The sequence below is a fragment of the Lineus longissimus genome, chromosome 2 (genome assembly GCF_910592395.1).
Source record: "Lineus longissimus chromosome 2, tnLinLong1.2, whole genome shotgun sequence".
Lineage (NCBI taxonomy): Eukaryota > Metazoa > Nemertea > Pilidiophora > Heteronemertea > Lineidae > Lineus > Lineus longissimus.
This window is the reverse complement of record NC_088309.1, coordinates 8,310,857-8,329,299: the sequence shown is the minus strand read 5'-3', so window position 1 is coordinate 8,329,299 and position 18,443 is coordinate 8,310,857. Positions and strand designations below refer to the sequence as shown.

Below are 18,443 nucleotides of genomic sequence, written 5' to 3'. Positions count from 1 at the left end.
TTGAAATAGGCTTGAAATAATGATTTTTGAAGTAGAACAGAACAAATGTACATATTTACATTAATCAAAAAACAATACTTCTTATTATCTATAGAAGTCAAAAGTTAACATGCAGGACAACATATCCGCACAAAGGTATGTTGTTCATTTGTCTTAGCCTTTGGAATTATTTGTTTAGTTCAACAACTTGATGTGAAATTCTACATGAGGACACAATGATTCATCCATCAACAACCAGACATGAGCCCTGTGAACTGCTACAGTCCTGCTCAGATTTGTCCATAATTTCTCCCTTGGTGTCCCTATCATCTACAACAAGATGCAACCCATCACCATCCTCATTTGACATGCAGCTCACTTGAGAATTTCCCAATGATTGACTTGTGTATTCACTCACATTGTCAACATCAATCAAAGACATGCTGTTTGTGTCCTCCCCATCATCTCCTTGGAACGTTTCCCTTTTCCTGCTTGAGCATTCCATCAGGTCAACATGCTGATTTTCATCTTCTTCCTCTGGTACTTTTTCATTTTTGACCATCGAGTTGGAAGACTTCAGCCATTCTGGCGATCCAGCTTCAGCACCCGAGCACTCCATTGGCGACTTCTCCAACCCTGTGGCCACTGCATCCGACCGTGTCTTGACTTTGAAGATGCCCTTGGAAGTCCTTGTCCCAGACATCGGGATGTTCATATCTGATGACCACGTGTCTTCTACGATATCTGCCTCGGGGATAGGAATAGGGGGCAGCCGCTCAACCATCTGTGCCAAACAAGCTAAATAATTTCCTTCTGCATATTCTACGTTCACAGGATTATGAGACGAGTCCTTGAAGACGATTTCTTGATCGTAAGGAAATTGTTGAGAACTTCTTATGTCCGCACTGGATGTGTTCTCAATATCTACCGACTGTTCTTCCACTGTCTGGTTCAACTTCAGAGGTTCTGTCATAGCCAATTTCCTCTTGGCACGCATTCTGATAGATTCTGGTTCGAATGGGACAGGGCTAGTTACAGAACCTGCGTTAGTTGTGGTCACGATGGAGGGGACATGTAATGGAAGACCCAGTACCTGCTTGCTGCCAACGCCGACTGTAGACTGTGGTGGCGTATTCACAGATACCCCTATAGGAAGACTGCTACTCCATACCCCTGGTTGTTTGGTTGGGACCAGGGAGACCATATTCTTCCGAGTCGGAGGGAGAGAGGCAGGTTCACCATAGGGAGCACTAGAAGACATGTTGTATGGCCCACAGAGGAGAACTGGAGCTTTACTGCGAGGATTCGCCTTTTTGATGGCCATCAGATTGTTGGCCGGTCCCATGACAGGTTGTAAAAGGGTTGGTTGGAACAGCTGTCCTTCATTTGATGTGACCTTTGATGGTATTCCCCGAGTAGCTATGAAGGCAGTGACAGCTGGCGTGCTGTAGTTGTAATATTTAGCAGCAGGCGACTGCTCCTTTTCATGTGGTTGCCGAGATTGAACAGCACCCTTCCTGAAAAGAGATGTAAAAAATAAACTCATTACCAGCCTTTAGCAATGAGTGGAGAGCTTTTTGTGGTGTCTCCACCACAGTTGTGACTGTCTTCGGAGAAGACTTGCACCCAAATCTTCCAAAAGATTAGGCTTAATGTCACAAAAAAGATTTACATGTATTTGGCACAAAAAATTGTTGCCAGTCTGAGTTGGCTAATACTGATAGTGGAGCATGAGTTATATTAGATCATCTTGAAGAAACCGGGGGTTCATGTTGGCCTGTGCAGTCAGGGCAGGAGAAACGAAAATTATCCCAGATTTCCTCAGGATGGAGTTAGATGACAAGCAGATCACTTTGATACACCTGATACAGTCTATGCAGGAAGTTGTAACTAACCACTGTTCTGGTTTGACCTTAGTAGGAAGAGCTGCAAGAGGATTAGAAAAGGCTTGCTGAGTGGATAGCTGTTCTGGCAGCATCGATATTAGACAATCGGCAAGATCTGGATTCTTGTCAAGGAGCACTCGAAGGCAACGAGCTGTCTGGAAGCAAAGACAGAGTGAACTAGAAGTGACAATTCTTGATAAAAATTAAATGGTCAAGAACATTGTGATAATACTGGTAAAGACCATTGAGTGCCATCATTTCTTTTTGATATTCAGGTTTTTCAAATTTGGAAAGAACAAATACCTGGCTGAAAACATCACAAAATCTGCTAAAACAATCTTCCCTCTATAATAGGCTATAGAGACAACAGTCCTGGTAGATTTCTGATAGATCTAGACACGATGTCTTTTCAATTTCAAAGATAACTTGTAACATGTACTTGTTAATTTTGAAATGTCTGACTGAGGACTAAGACAAATCAACTGAAGGTCCAACCAAAAATCAATAATACCATTTGTCTGTTGTCCACTTTAGGATGAGGGTTGTATTCAAGGAGAAGGGCCACAACTGTCCTGAATATCTCTGGCGTGGCTTCATATGTGCACTTCAGCATGTTCAGGAGTGCAGTAAATGGTGACACTTCAAACTTGGAAACCTGGGAGTATTCTGGAATAAGATCAAATTTTGAGTGTAGGAAGCAGAAACTGAACCTGGTGTGGCATCCAGAGGATCAGGTAATGTCCTAGGAGGAGAGCATGGCCTGGCAATAACCACAAGCCTGGGCAAGACATCAAAGGAACTGTCAGCTCAAAATGTTCATTGTCTTAGTTGGACACAACTAGAGACATCAAAGGACAATCGGCCTGAAATGTACCTTGATAGGCACAACTAGAGACATCAATGGAACAACAGGCCTAAAATGCACCTCCTCTTAAGTAGGCACAACTTACGTTGTCACACCAGGGTAGGTCACAATCACATTAGAAAGGACCTTGTCTGGTGATATAGGTAGCCCACAACTGGAAGATAATAAACTCACTACTTATACTACTATTATCATACAGAATGGTGGTTGTGCTCCACTGGAACCTAAGCCTGCAGATCTTGTCCTGGCGATGGGCACAATAATCAATAATAATAAGAGTAACAACTTGAATAACCTGCTGGTCCAGTTCAACAAAAGAGGATATGTTCAGTCACAATTTGTCATATAGGCCTACATGGTACAGCTCCGTCAGTAGGAGATCGGAGAGCCAAGTATGTCTCACGCCGCCCAAGCAAAAGACTACCTAAGGAGTAGCAGTTGCATAGCTGCTTTTCCAATTTCCTCATATCTGTTGTTTTGGATGCCTGGTTTTCTTTTTTCTCTCCTGCATGTTCTGTTTTTTCATTTGGTTGGCTTGGTAATATAACTCTTGGACGTTTACTTTTGGTGGTGCTTTCAAGAGACATATTTATAGGACAATCTGCTGAAAGAAAAAGCAGTGAATTTAATGGTAAAAATTGAAGCATTTATTTCATTAAATTAAATAGCATGTTGTGTTGCAGCCTGTAGACTTAGGCTACTCACTAACAACTGGCACAATGGCCTGTGGCCATGGCATATCATCATCATCATCATTGTAGGCCTACTTGTAGACGTCGTGTTACCATTTTTAGTTGTGTCAAGCCTATTGCTATGTGATTGTGAGAGCGGCATGGCAAGACTAGGAGGCCAATGCACGTGTGCAGTGTGGGAGTGTGGCATCCATGCGGCTCACACAAAATGACATTCCACATAATCTCTGAAGATCTGCTGTTTTAGGCATTCATTTTATCTCTAGACTCGCTTCTTTATCATTTTGGCAGTAACATAACCAACCCATTGGTATGCCTTATCATGCCTTTCGCACAAACTTGAGTGTTTTTGGAGCAATTTGAAATCCCCTCGTCACAAACTGGAGCATTTAGTTCCAAATTGCGACGCCAGATGGCAACGATGATGCAAATGTCCCTCTGTGGGTATAATGAAGAACTAAAAAGTTCTTTTTGATGAATAATTCTAATTGCTTGCTATATTGCCCTTCAGAAAGCGCAGATTTGTAAATGTGCTGAATTATTTGTAGATATCATTCACATGTTTGGAAAATGTCTGGGTTCCTGGAAAATGATGGTAGGGAGTAAAAACAAGGATGACAGCTTTCTACATGCTGAAGCCAGTATGCTGTATTGTATTGGCCTACAGGGTGTTCCAGAATCTAATGAATGGGTCTTGCCATTATATACCCATGGTCAGACACTTGAACTGAGTATGATCATCTGGGTCTTCGATATTAGGGGCTGAATTCCTGTTTGTGATTCCATGCTACAGATCAGAAAGGCTGCTTTTTTAGGCTGCATCTCCCAAAGTCTGCGAAGACAATGTCACAATCTGTCACAATCTGAGGACAAGACACTAATTATATCCCCCTGTATTCTAAATTCAATCCAGTCTACATTAAATTCAATGTATCATTCTAAAATTTCTATTTCAGTATCTACAGCTCTTCTAGAAGCTAGCACATATGGCCATAATGAAGTGATAGAAGTTCTCATCTCAAATGGCGGTGTGGTGAACATGGGAAATTATGACAGTGTGACGCCTCTACACTTTGCTTGTCTGTCTGGCAAGGCTTCCACTGTCAATCTGCTTATAGAGAAAGGCGCAAAGGTGACAGTAGGCAGGATGTCCTGATGCTACCTAGTGGTGTCTCCTCCATCGAAGAACAATGTCACAACCTAAAAATAGATCAATGTTGAAATATCGAACTGTTGGATAAAATTATTGAAATGCAGTCTATATCTAAGTAATCCAAAATCTTCACTATCTACCTCCAAAGAAACTTCTAATTTTGAGATTTGAATTTGCTCATCTACCTTGATATTATGTACCCTCTAGACGTGTATATTTATATCATCCTAAAGGTCTGTATCAAGAAGTGTCGTGAAGACTGTAAAAGTAATACTGATTAGAGATGAGTCTTTCTTGTCCTTGATAGAGAAAACCGACTTATTGTCAAACTCTGTACATACATGTAGGTCAGTAATATGGAAAAGACAACTGTTCATTCTCGTAACTTGTGTCTTCTCGCGTCTTGCAGGTCAATGCTTGGAATGTAGATGGTAGCACTCCTCTTTGTGATGCGTGCTGCTCTGGAAGCAGAGAATGTGTCCGCATACTCCTTGCTAATGGTGCTGACGTCAATCCCAGATTGTGCTTGACGTCTCCACTACATGAAGCCATGTTGAGAGGTGAATACCAAACGAAGCTGACTGAGTATAGATTTACAGAAAAGTGCTAATTCTTCCAAGGGTCAGGGTGGCCTTATTGTTTTCTGTGCAACCTGACAAATACTTTTGTAGTGTAGGGAGACATCCTGTATTCATTGCCACTTATTTTGTAGGTCTTGAAATGCATTTGGTTAAAACAGTTCTTTGCTCTTGACATCTAGACCAGTGGGAATGTGCCAAACTTCTTACCGATGCTGGTGCAAAACTTGATGTAATGGATTGCCATTTCGGAACACCACTTCACATTGCTGCATGGAAACAACATATGAAATCTGGATTTGTGATCTTAAAAGCAGGTGAGGTCAAAATATCAGTTCTTGAAATGGTCTTGTGCTTGTCTAATTGTATCTTACATGCCTCCTACTTTTCCGTCAATGGCATCATGCTGTCCAAGCCAAGTTATGTCATTTCAGTCAACTTTCTTCTGATATTGCTCCTCAGATGTCATCCTTAGCCCAGTCAGGAGTTTTGAGTGATATTCTTATACCAATATGGGATGTGCTAATTTGCTCCAGTAGATTTCCTTTTTCATCAATGTTTTTCTCAGTTAGCCTTTCCTAGCATTTACCCCGATTTTTTTCAGGTGCTAATGTTAACTCGTTGAAGATGTGTGAGACACCCCTCCACTACAGTGCAAAAGCAAAAGATACTTCCTTTATCAGCATGCTCATTGATTTCGGTGCCGATGTCTATGCGACAGATAATCGTGGATTATTAGCATCAGGACATGTTCCAGACAATCATCCGATTCAAATGTTACTTCAACACTTTCAAGGTTAGCATTATGTTTATTGGGAATTTACTTTGAGACATCTCTGAAGCTATTGATTGAGTAGTTTTGGTTCGCTTCCTACGATAGGCTGCTACATGTACCTTTAAACTGATATAATTACATGTACTTCCATTCCTGAATTTCAGCCAACCCCCGGCGGCTCACAGACTGGTGCAGATTGAATATTCGAAAGGCCATTGGTACAAAAAGGCTCTCACAGATAAAGACATTGAATTTTCCAACGTACTTGAAGAATTACCTAGAATATTGGGAATACTCGCACTTACTGTCATCAAAACCAACCTCATTGGACATGTCAGGACAGTGTGTGACGTGACAGGTTGATTTAAAAAGCTGTAGTTGGCTGTGAACAGTTTGGTGGTCTTCTTATTGTACAAGTAAACCATGGAAGAGCAACAGCCATGTACAGAAGTACAAAAATGTAGTAAGGCCATGGACAAAGCTTCAATTTTTGTGTGATTCATACATACAATGGTGGCATTGGTCTGGCTGGTATTGATGTTATGGTATTTATTTCTTGATTCAAAAATATATTGTTGTGTTTATGTTGTTGTCTGTTTTTTGTCAGTCTGTGCACTAAAAGACCGTGCCCAAGACCAAAACATGTATCTTGCTGGAGAGTAAAAGGAAGTTCTATCCTCTTCTATCCTCTCGATTTGAATGCTCAGTAATGTGATGCAGCTGCAGGGCATCAAACGGTCAATAACAAAATGGTTCTGCAATCTTACAGTAGATTTCGTGAGGCAACTGAAGATAGATTCCACTGCTACTTTGCCATTAGATGTGGGAATACTTTCTGCAAGTAGCATAAAGATTAAGACAACACTAATTTGATTTGAGCAGTTTGAAATCATTAGTTTAATGAAACAATAAAATCACTTGGTACAAAAAACATATTCATTACAATTACAAAATGAGTGTTTTGTCACAGGAAAGAAGGTCCATTGAACATCTTGGTTGTTATTTAGAATGAGCAATTCCAATCAGCCAGGAAAATGTCCACCCACAATAGGGTTTCATGTATACTGGGCTGCATTACAAATAACTTTGTCGGTGGACACTTTCTTCATGTAATACAAGTACCTTACAATTATGCTGTTACTGAACTATTTTATTTTATAAAGGCACATTAATAAAAGACATACATGTACTACATGTATATGAAGGCAGTTTAAAGGCTCCATTTGTTTTTATACTTCACAAAACCGCGAGATTGCACCTAAAGAGTGGCAGTTAACATGGTTACATATATGAATAACAATCAATAGAAATCTGAGAAATTTTAACAAAATACATGACCAGGCAGTTGGCAGTAGTCGTAATCAAATGCATGAAGGACTCATCTTTTTCACAACACACCAAATTTGTGAAATTTATTGTAAGGAAGACCTATAAACTTCACATTTTTATGTAGGAAGTTCTTGGCTGTGATTAGGTCTATGACTAAAAAAAGTTCATAACAATCGAATCAAGACTGGTAGGGGCCTGAAACGGTACTGCTATGGGCAGTGCTTGACATTAGTAAATGACATGTACATGTACAAAGTTTTTATATATGTCAAACAATTTACAGCTTGACCATGATCATAGAGATAAAATTTAAATGCATCTAAATGACAAACAACATGAACTCCAGAAAGACTCATTGGGTGATATGAATAAAAACTAGCAAATGCTTTTATCTAAATCTCCATGTACATTTACACTAGGCCTTTCTATACAAAACTGAAGTAAAAGCATTTACTAGTCTTTATTCATATCACCCATTGAGTTTGCTGGATTCAAGTTTTCTTGACAGTTCTCGTCACCCGACTTAGTCCAAGTAATCGTGCCCGAATAGACTCATCTGAATCAGAACCATTTTGCAAACATCATCGATCGTTTGGTTAGAAATCGTAGCAAGGTGATGTTTGAATTGTTTAATGTGACTATCAAGATCAACATAGATGGCAAGGTCCTTCTGACAAGTTCCCAATTCTCTTCGATCAGTTTTGAGACTTTGGCCACCTTGACCAGAGTGTGTTTTCTGTGCTGTTTCAGGCACAGTTTCTACTAGATCCTTCACTGTAAAGTCAATAAGTTTGTCAGGTTTCTTTTCCAGACGATTTTTCTCATCTGTGACGTAATCGCCAAATGTTTTCTTTTGAACCACGCGCCCTGATCGCGTTCTACTAATGACTAATTTATCAGAATCATGTTCAGAAACACGTAAGTTGTTGTTATCGTCGTTGAAAACTTCTTCCACGTTGTCGAAGAGTTCCACATGTTCTGGTTTCTGATCTGGGTCCGCCTCAAGGACGTAATCAAACATGGCGCAGATGCCATAGACTTCCAAATACGACTGTAGCAAATGATAGACGAACAGGACGTATTTATAACAATCAGTTGAGGTAGACGCCTTCCGCAATGAAGCAGGACCGAGGACCTCTTCATAGGCCTCATCGCACGGGCCTAAACTGCTGTCGTTGAAGCTGAGGTTGCTGGTCTGACTCTGCTGTGAGAAGCTGTCCTGGGACTGGGACGATAGGAATGATAGCGATACACGCTCTGAAAAAATCATTTGAATAAAATTAACGGGATGGTACAAGCTAACAGTTACAGAACTACGTATGCAGTAGTCAATGTAAGCTTTGCCTCCCCCTCCCTCTGGTCAGTCAATCGTCACTAAGTCAACACTTGAGGAAACTCACTTTTGCATGGGCTTTCCAATGAAGAGAAATCTTTTGTCGTCAGTAGTTCACGCATCTCATCAGTTTCAGCAAGATCAGCAGGAGAGAAGCCAAGGACAGTGCGAGGTTTCAGCAGCTTTGCTCCTGAAATGAAAAGAAATGTGAAAGTTTGCTGTTGACATGTTGTGAAATATTGACGAGGGATACATGTATTATGGTGATCGTTCTCAGGTTAGGTCTGCTACTACTTCAACAGAGTCCTGACTGAGATATCAACTACGAATCTGCTTTGGTCTATCATCGATTTATTCATCATTCCCAGTCCAAGTGGTAATATTGTCTACATTTGAATGGAGTCGTACAGATAATGCATCCTACTCTTCACTAACTTGGCTTAAGAACTCAAGTCCATATTTAAGGTACGTATGCATCTGCAGGTGGAGGAGGTCAAGACTTTAGGCGGTCATTTGCTGAACATTGGGGGAGGGGAGGTCATGAAAATTGGAAAAATGTCTGGCCCCATATTTGTACATCAGTGCTATGGTCCATCTTACCTCCATGACAGAGTAGTAATCTGACGGCTTCCTTATGATCATTTAGCACGGCATCATGGAGGGGAGTGATGCCTTCTTCATTTGCAGCCAACATATCGATACCATTTGTTTTCTCTGCAAAGTTGGAAAAGGATCATTTCGACATTTTATAATCATTACCTGAAGGTGTCAGTTGCCTTGGATCATGTAAAACTCACTCTAAAGGCAGGCCCCGCGTCCTTATCTATGTCATATTTACTTGGGACTATTGTGTGTCATGAACTGAACAAACGTTAATAAAATGTTTTAAAGGGTTGCAGTGTACCCCTACCTCCATAGCAGAAGGTTGATTAAATCACCCACCTTTGCCAAAATAGCTGGTAATGGTTTTATGTGGTTTGAATACCAGCAACTCCTTGATACATTCCACGTGACCATGATTACAAGCTTCATGTAGCGGTGTCCATCCAGCAAAGTCGGTGACATTCACATCAATACCTGGAAGAAACATAAATACTGATGAGGAATGAAGATACAGTGTGCACAGAGTGGATTCCCTGTTTTGACTAATAATTGGCATAAACGATAGTGCATATCTGATCGTTACCCATTTATACACCTTGGTTGAGTAAGGAAAGACATGACTAGGGTCTTTAACTGACAGTGGGATTTGAGGCCAACAGGGACAGCTGGCCTAGGATCGGAGCCAGAACACCACAGTGGCTCATTCTATATACATGCAGAACTGGGCCTGGCGGAATGGAACAATGGAAACATCAGCTTCTGTCACCTCCGAGGTCCCGGGTTCGATTCATGGTCGGTCCCGGTACACTCATCTGATAAATTTTAAGAAACAGTCTTTCACATGAAAGGTTCTTGCTAAGATACATTTATGTTGCTTGCACTGCTTGATCCATTCCCTTGTTAAACCTAACCCAAAATATATCAAGAAGCGAGTTGCTCACCAGGTATAGTGAGAAGCTCACGAACCCTGACAACATTGTTCTTGATGCATGCCACATGCAGTAGGGTTTCACCTGGAAAAAAGAGTTTTAAGTCTTAAAACAATGCAGCAATGGCACCAATAAAAGTTGATCAACGAAACAACCCAAAAAACCTTCAATAGCTGACTGACAACGGTTCATGGGTTGCTGGTCCAACACCTGGAAAAACCCTCAAACATGTGCACTGTGCACACCTGTACTTCTACTAAAAGCTACAGTGAGTAAAAAAGTGGTGCCCTCGAGTACGAACATTTCAAGAATTTATACTGCAATGAAACTGCAAGTCAAATCAACCTACCTTTTGGATTCCTCTTGTTGATGTTTTTGCCAAATTTCAGCGATGACACATTTGGGCTGGCGTGATTTGACAAGGACCTCTTTGCCTGGCTGAGCGGAGTGTTGAAAGAGGAGCTTGGGGTTGGCTGAGAATTTCTGTAGGAGAACAAGAGAGGAAGAGTTTTATAGCTTACAAAAAACTGTAACAGTAGTTGTAATTTTTGAGTGAATTTAAACTTAACCTTTGTTGCGACGAGCAAAATTCATCAGAGTTCAATTCAATATACAAAGAGGAGACCCATTTCAGCATGCCACCTCCAGTGAAGCAGATTCTTTTAATATACATCATCGACACTTGCCCAACACTTGATAATGGTGAAGTCTTCTTCTTCTTCGGAGTTGTCATGGCAGTTACTCCAACCAGTTTGGGCAATAGGTAGAAATAGTGCTGCACTATTTTCTCCAGCGTCAGCTCATCTCCTTCATCCTCTGGAAGGAGGCTGTCATCGAGTGTGTCCAGTGCCAGTTGGCTCACCCTCATTACCAATTTGGGACTCTTCATGGTTTCGATCGCCTTCAGTAAATGTTCGGGCTGGTCACCAAATTCACCTGGAAGCAAAGATCATCCAGTCCCTACATTATTTTGTTTGATGTAAAACGTTTTGTCATGATATAGGCCCTTTTGGTGTAGTACCTCAGCAAATTGTAAGGTACACTGTCGGGGCAGAAACAAAAGGTAGATGGCAAAGTTGCAATGACTTAACCTTTACCACAACTCAAGACAACTCAAGCATTATACCTTGGGAGTGATCAGCTGTCCATCTGTGGAACTGGCATGCATATGACACTTAGGTCAGATAAGGAACCAGGATTTTTTTAAATATCAAAAACAAACACGCTGGAAGAAGTGGTAAAAGATTAGACAAGAGCCTTACTCAGCAGCCTGTTTGTCAATTCGTGCAGGAATAATGACGTCTTTGGTCCAAAACTGAATCTGGTGTCAGTCCCTCTTCCTTCGGACAAGCAAATACACTCAAAGGCCAGAAACACAAGACTCTGTAACTGGCTTGTACTATCATCCTGAAAAATAATGCAAATATTCACAGAGAACTTGAAAGTTAACTCATCTAGGATTACATGTACTCTAGGATTTTGTTGTCGAACAAATTATCTCAACTACTTGGGTTGAAGCCAGGATAGAAGAAAGGAATGGTAGCAATCCAACCTTTCTTACAACTTTACCTAATGACGAATGATAATTTCTTACCTTGTATCCTTCATCACCAATGGATTGGCTGATTGCTGCAGTGAAGCAATCCAGTAGGTCTCGAACAGATCTGTTCACCACCCCAAGGTTAACTCCACCAGGCCAGAGTAATTGCCCTAACAGCAACGTTCTTTTTAGTCTCTTGGAATTGTCCCTGGAAGCAAAAGTGCACCCAATCGTTACAAAACCAAGCGAGGCAATACAGTACAGAAAGGTAGAACCTCTCTATGAGGACACCCTTGGGAAAGACAAATGCTTCCCTTTTAGACTAGAGAGTTGTCTTTATTACAGAGGTAAGTTAAAATGCATAAGACCAGTTTGTGACCAAAATCAGTGCCCTTGATACAAATGTAGGGAGAGTGTCCTTCAAACAGTGGTGGTTGCCTGAAGGGAGGTTCCACCAGCGTCCACATTCATGAGGTCGATGGATGAGACGAAAGGTTACTGCATGACAGTCTAAAACTTAATAGAGTGTTACATGTAGGTGCTGCAAGGAACAGACACTGTTAAAAGAGCGTCAAAACACTAAAAGTTAAAACTTGTCACACCAAGTTACCTTTGCGAGAACGATAGATAATCCTGTTCAAGGAAAGCCACGATGAATTTCAGAACAGACCGACAGTTCTGTTCAAGAAGAACGGGATCAACTGGCTGTGCTTTTTTTTCTTCCATTCGATAATTAGTAACAAACTCTTCTGAATTTCCAAGGCACTTCCTGTAATGAGAATGGTTGAAAGTTTAGACAGCTTTTCATATCAAAGTTGAGGGCCGCCACATGTGGCGCAAGGCTGACAGCAAGTTCACAATTTTCTTTACTGTTGTGAGGGGGTTCGGGCATGGCCCAATGAGTTCAGGTAGGCCAACAGTTTTTCAATTCTAGTGGCATAGTGTACTCTTTGCAAATAGGTGATTTTTCAATGATTCTAGAAGTCATGATCTTCCTGCAAGACTAACAGATCTTATGCCAAACCTGTCTCTTTAAGTTAAAAACAACTCACTCCATGACAGTGTTTATAAAATCCCACTCGGCACATTTGGGGTGTTCTGCTATCGCAGGGTTCAGAAGAGACTGTAGGTAAATGGTTCTCATGGCACTGCTTGATGGAGGGTGCATGTGCAGGATGTTCATCAAAGTACTGAAGGCTTCCTCACTACTTGCCGCATCATCACTTGCCTACAAGCAAAAAGGGATAAGACAATTCATTTCTGCTACAAGAGAACAGAAACTTAAAGACCAAATAAAATATCCTTATAAAGAATGATTCCTGTTTAAAAATCGACAAAAACAACTCTATTCGTGTGCCAACTCTCGGAAAGCCTGTCAAAACTCATTCATACACACTCACCAAAAGCCCCTGGATGATATGATATATGACTCGAGCTGTTGGGTATTTGGAAGTCGACATCGACGACAGTATGATGTCCAAGGATGACAGAAAGTGGTTCTCCTCCACAGCCGCTTCAAAGATGTTGCAGAGTGCGTTGCTCATGGGCATAACGGAAAGGTAGTCCTGAAGAAAAAGAAAATGGGGATTTATAAGACCTCATCTCAGTTTCCTAACTGCTACAGTCTATGCACTTTTTTCATAGCTAGGCCTAAAATTCATACTCTTTTGGCGTCATGGCAGAAGACCTCCTCTCTAGAGAGAAACCCATTGAAATGCTCCATATTTGTCGGAGAACCATGTCTGATGATTGCACTGGTGTCCAAAATATTTCTAATCACTAATATTAAACCAAAACCAACCTTTTCATCCAAGTCCTCCTTTGCTGATTTTGGGGAGAATATCTGCGTTGGCATCCAATGGACCTCAGATATCTACAGCGAGAAAGACAACTCAAGATTGAATACCAAGTACATTCAGAGATAGACAGTGTTGATCTAATGGATACAGTGACGAGTGAGATAACGGAGAGCTGTTCTCCGAACTAAGAGGTTGCAATACTTCCATGTAAGAGGTCTATTATCACAGGCCAGTTACGATGTTCAAGTCCCTGAGAACTATAAACAGGGATGCTAGAGACTGAGCAGAGAGATCATTGAAAGGCAGTATCAACATGAAGCACTCAACCGGTGAATTGTATTGCCTGCATCTTCAAGTAAATTCAACTAACACAGTACGGACTCTTCTCTGAATTTGAGGATATATTTTCACACACCTTTTTCTTCTTGATGACTTGCAAGGCACCGAGAACAGTATCATCATCAGTCAGTTTTCTTTTGGCTCCTATCTTGGGATCAATTCTACTGTCATCAGAGGTCAGCTTGTCAGTGATTTCATGATCTATGGCACTCGATGTTGGCAAAACAGAGCTACTCTTGTCCCCACCAGAGTTTGCAGCACCACCAGTACCACTGTTCGTATATTTTGGCACACCACAGCTGTTGCTGCCAGGAGATTTTCCAACAATACTGCTAGTGCTAGTGCCTTCTGTAGGTTTACTAACAACACTGCTACTGTCTTTCGTAGGTTCAGATAGAACAACAGACTTCGGCAAAGACCTCAGGGGTGACTGGGATTCCAGCCGCATAAGCTTGACCTCAAGTCTGTTGCTGCCAGGAGGTTTTCCAACAATACTGCTAGTGCTAGTGCCTTCTGTAGGTTTACTAACAACACTGCTACTGTCTTTCGTAGGTTCAGATAGAACAACAGACTTCGGCAAAGACCTCCGGGGTGACTGGGATTCCAGCCGCATAAGCTTGACCTCAAGTCTGTTGCTGCCAGGAGGTTTTCCAACAATACTGCTAGTGCTAGTGCCTTCTGTAGGTTTACTAACAACACTGCTACTGTCTTTCGTAGGTTCAGATAGAACAACAGACTTCGGCGAAGACCTCCGGGGTGACTTGGATTCCAGCCGCATAAGCTTGACCTCAAGCCTTTTGTTGAAAGTACAGGGTGAAGAACTCCTTGACGGAGGTGGAGTACTCGTAGGACTAGGAGTGCTCCCTGGTGTTATCCCTGTACTTACTGTTTTAATACGAGGAGCAGTGTCAAGACTATGTTGAACATCACTAACGCCAACTATGACATTCTGTAGAAGTTGCGACACCCGACTACGTGTCGACACTGACAATTTTAAGGGTGAAGCCTGTGTCTCACTCAGCTCAGAATCAACCACAGATGATACACTTTTCCGACTTTGAGACAGAGTTGCCGACTTCCCAGATTCTTTCCTCGGAGATCCCTCACGCAGTTTCTTCAGGACAGTCTTGCCCTGCACCGTACCAGCCCCAATGACTGACAATGTCTTCTCAACAATTTTCTCCGATGCGGACAGATCGTTTGGTTTATTGGATACTGACAAATCATTTGGCACAACACTTTTTCCAATAAGTGTTGACAGAGTTGTCTTCTGGGCCAGGGTCAGTAGCAATGACTGTTGCTTTGGATCAGATTTTGTGTTGCTCAATACATGAACTGAAGAAGATGCTTTGGTGCGTTTTCTTTTCCCCCGAGTTATTGCGGACTCTTGAAATTCACTTGATGACTGAGAGCCAGAGTTGTCCAGACTAGAATTAGATGATTGAGAATTTGTGCCAGGTCTCATTGTTAGTCCTGATCGCTTTTTTTTCGTCACTTTCACGCAACAGGAATCCACTTCATCCACTCCACGTTTCTCCTGTACACACATACGTTTGCTTCCGCGTCGAGAAACTTCAATAATCTCTGGTTGAAACTCCTGAACATGTGACTCTGAGCGAGGCAGACAAAGATCTGAAACAGAGAACATCATACGCTCAGTGAGCATGGCAAAACTGTTATGATGACAAAACAAGAACACTGTTTATCTTTGGAGGGTGGGGGAGCTCAGCTCTCTTCTCAATCTCATTCTGTCTTGCAAATTCTTCATTTTAATGCGAAGACCATATTTACCTGTTGTTGACGTCGCTGAAGATTGGCTGCAGCTGATTAGTGCAGACGACTGCTGGGTTGAGGCGATCGAACGCTGTGACCCAGTGATGGCACAACCAATAGTGTAGTCACTGGGATCAGGCGACGGTGACTGAGGAATAAAGATACATTATAAGATAAAACAGACCAATAAACCAAGTTTGAATTTGAAGACAAGTAGTTTTCATAAAAGAGGGGAGACTCATGTCTGGATCCTTGATCCACATTGACACACAGTTAAGATGAATTCTATTTTCTAATCCCCTAGCAACTTTTGATCTTTCATCCTACAACAACAGGCTATGTTTCATTTTGACAATGGATTATTTTTTTAGACTCGCTGTGTTTGATGAGACAACGGATAGAAAATACCTCAACTTCAGTATCAATTCTGTTAACTGAGCAATGCCAATGATGCAAATGAACACCGCTCACAATTTCAACCTACCGCAACAAGAAAATCTCCAATGAATTCTGGATGCAGGCACATCACACCACATTCAAACAATGTAGAGGCACTGGCTTTAGTTCCTTCATCCAAGAAAATGTACAGCACCTCCGAATTGACGACTTCTGTCAAATTGAATTTTTGATTTTGAACTTTTAGTTCTATCACCTTGCATCCACCATATCTCAATAGTCTAAAAATGGGAAGAGAATATTAACGTTGATTTTAACAGTTCCAAAGTGGACCTAAATTTTTCCTTAACCATTTTCAAGCCTGACTCTAAGTCATGACATGAAACCAAACTGTCCTCTGTCATGCAGTTATAATACATTTTGTATATATTTAAGTCAGCAACTGTCCCGACTCGTATGTAAAACAATTACCAAGGTAGATAGTACTGTCCGACTGGCAGTTTTGAGCTCTAAGTCTAAGACAAACTCTCTCTGACACTTACCTCTTATATACAACTCTCTTCCTCTCATCCGCCACAACAACAGCAGCCTTCCAATCTGAGAATGGCCCAACGCCTGAACTAGCGATCGTCTTTCTCCATTTTTTGGGAGCTGCTAAGATACCCGTTTGGAATTGCTGACTTGGTTGACAGGGAACCTTTGGACTCCATTCATAATCATCCTCATTTAGCCATTTTCCCTTTTTGGCACTATCCAAGAGCCATTTTGATGTGACAATCCATTTGCCTGCAATGAAAGATACGTGTAGTTGTTAGAACTATTTGAAAGTCTGGTCGATGTGATCCAGCTTTTATGTAATTTACATGATGTTACATGACTCAAATAGGCAAGGACGCAAAGTGCGAACACCAGCCACAGCTTTTATGGTGCTTATGAATTTCACCAAAAATATAGATATTTTTGATTTCACTGATAATAGTTTTTAGCTGTCAAAATACAGTGTAGGTGTCGAGGCGGAAAAGATGAAACCCAAATGCTGACTTCACTTTTTAGCTGACTTAGCCTCCCGGCCACAACTGATTGCAAAACCATCCGATTTGTTTAATACTAAAACTGATCAAGACCTACCTGTGGCACAAGCCGCAAGAAACTTTTCACTGCGAGTCGGTTTGGAACAGATAACATGTGTGCAGCTTGGTGTGAAACCCTGAAAAATTAGACCAGAATTTATTTTTCACTGCTGGAAGATCATTTGACATGAAAAGATATTTTGTGTAAACTGTTGTGAGCTGTTGAAGCAGATTTTTTTAAATGTTGTCTCATAACATGCACGAGTGATTCTGATTGAGTAAGCATCTTGTAAGTAGGAAATAACTGAAAACAACAGAAAAACTACTACTGGTACTGGTTGTACATCATACATGATGGCCTACTGATGATAAAGTACACACCTGCTGGTCACATGACTGCCATGAGTTGTACATCCCACCCAACTTCTTGATCACGCCTATCAACCTCTCCCGTTCCTCATTCGAGAAGCCAGTCAAGGCCACGCAGAACCTCTGCCTCAGATTGGAAGACATTGTTACATTTCGTTTTGGCACATCAGCTGGAAATATGACGAGAAAACAAAATTTGATAACTGATAAGGTAAGCGGAGCAACTGCAGGATACCGTACCCGGGATCGGACACTCTGTGCTAAATGATAGGAATATGTACATAATGAACAGAGGGACAGAGTGTACATAATGTACAGAACTACAATGGTCCCGGCTATTCTGCAGTTTGGCCGGCTAGGAGAAGATAGGGGCAAGAATATCTATTGTCGGACAAAATACGAATCTTCAGACCAACACGCACATCCATATTATCGGATAAAATTCGTGGGTATTTATGTATCGCAATGTGACGCATTCGGGCATTGCACATGAATTTCGTTTGGATATACTCACTTGTTAAATGTGGATCACTCGGAATTTCGATGAAATTACCGATATCTTTATCATCATCAACGACAAATAAACAAATATTAGGTCATTTTCCTCTTTTTGACATTTAATTTTGCGAAATGGCGGCACTTTTCTATGGGCGTCACTAAAATGTGGAACACTATAACCCACGCGTAAACGAAACGAACCTGCTGTTTTTAAGACGCGAGTTTTCTGAAGTTCTGTCCAAAGGAAGGTGTCTTAACGAAATAGCCTCTATTGTAAGGTCAGCGGTCTCTATAAGCTATTGTATCATGAAACAATAGGGTAGGACACCTTTCCAGGGGACAGTGGCTCCTGTAAACCAGTTGTCAAACCAGGCACCATCCTTTACTTTTCTATCTATCCTGATGAGTGTATGGTAACCCGTGTCAAAATCGTGTTGAAGTTATCAACTCGTAACATATGGTAGTCACATGACGTCAATATATATCGTTAGTTTTTCTCCAACCAGATTGTGACAACTCCCGAATTGTGACAACTTC

At 41.3% G+C, this 18,443-nt stretch overlaps 2 protein-coding genes across 3 annotated transcripts; one reads left to right on the top strand and one right to left on the bottom strand.

Moving 5' to 3' along the window:
* The first annotated feature begins 3,910 nt into the window (after positions 1–3,910).
* Positions 3,911–6,512, top strand: LOC135482506 (ankyrin repeat and SOCS box protein 13-like). 2 transcript variants are annotated; one of them, XM_064762580.1, is made up of 6 exons: positions 3,911–4,017; positions 4,379–4,554; positions 4,985–5,135; positions 5,336–5,470; positions 5,758–5,949; positions 6,093–6,512. In XM_064762580.1, exons 1-6 carry the CDS (start codon positions 3,993–3,995, stop codon positions 6,281–6,283), a joined length of 870 nt encoding a protein of 289 aa, XP_064618650.1. In that variant the 5' UTR covers positions 3,911–3,992; the 3' UTR covers positions 6,284–6,512. The 2 variants fall into 2 exon arrangements, with proteins under 2 accessions (XP_064618650.1, XP_064618649.1); XM_064762579.1 differs by having other exon boundaries at positions 3,930–4,554.
* A 192-nt stretch (positions 6,513–6,704) lies between these two features.
* On the bottom strand, positions 6,705–18,021 carry LOC135499324 (uncharacterized). Its single transcript, XM_064790071.1, has 20 exons — positions 17,923–18,021; positions 17,421–17,578; positions 17,098–17,176; positions 16,512–16,755; positions 16,058–16,250; positions 15,592–15,721; positions 13,877–15,432; positions 13,464–13,535; positions 13,063–13,227; positions 12,715–12,890; positions 12,273–12,431; positions 11,717–11,870; positions 11,385–11,529; positions 10,809–11,058; positions 10,472–10,605; positions 10,135–10,206; positions 9,533–9,667; positions 9,191–9,304; positions 8,658–8,780; positions 6,705–8,514 (listed from the first exon to the last, which is right to left on the bottom strand). Exons 2-20 carry the CDS (start codon positions 17,550–17,552, stop codon positions 7,781–7,783), a joined length of 4,767 nt encoding a protein of 1,588 aa, XP_064646141.1. The 5' UTR covers positions 17,553–17,578; positions 17,923–18,021; the 3' UTR covers positions 6,705–7,780.
* Positions 18,022–18,443: the final 422 nt, after the last annotated feature.

What these genes read in the sequence shown, in the direction of transcription:
- LOC135482506 (XM_064762579.1), top strand. Translation starts at nt 4,207, where the DNA reads ATGCTACAGATCAGAAAGGCTGCTTTTTTAGGCTGCATCTCCCAAAGT. An exon ending in ACATGAAGCCATGTTGAGAG is followed by an intron (nt 5,136 to 5,335) that starts GTGAATACCAAA and finishes CTTGACATCTAG; the next exon opens with ACCAGTGGGAATGTGCCAAA. An exon ending in ATTTGTGATCTTAAAAGCAG is followed by an intron (nt 5,471 to 5,757) that starts GTGAGGTCAAAA and finishes GATTTTTTTCAG; the next exon opens with GTGCTAATGTTAACTCGTTG.
- LOC135499324 (XM_064790071.1), bottom strand. Translation starts at nt 17,552, where the DNA reads ATGTCTTCCAATCTGAGGCAGAGGTTCTGCGTGGCCTTGACTGGCTTC. An exon ending in TCACCATTATCAAGTGTTGG is followed by an intron (nt 10,606 to 10,808) that starts GCAAGTGTCGAT and finishes GTTCTCCTACAG; the next exon opens with AAATTCTCAGCCAACCCCAA. An exon ending in TGAGCTTCTCACTATACCTG is followed by an intron (nt 9,668 to 10,134) that starts GTGAGCAACTCG and finishes TGTTTCTTCCAG; the next exon opens with GTATTGATGTGAATGTCACC.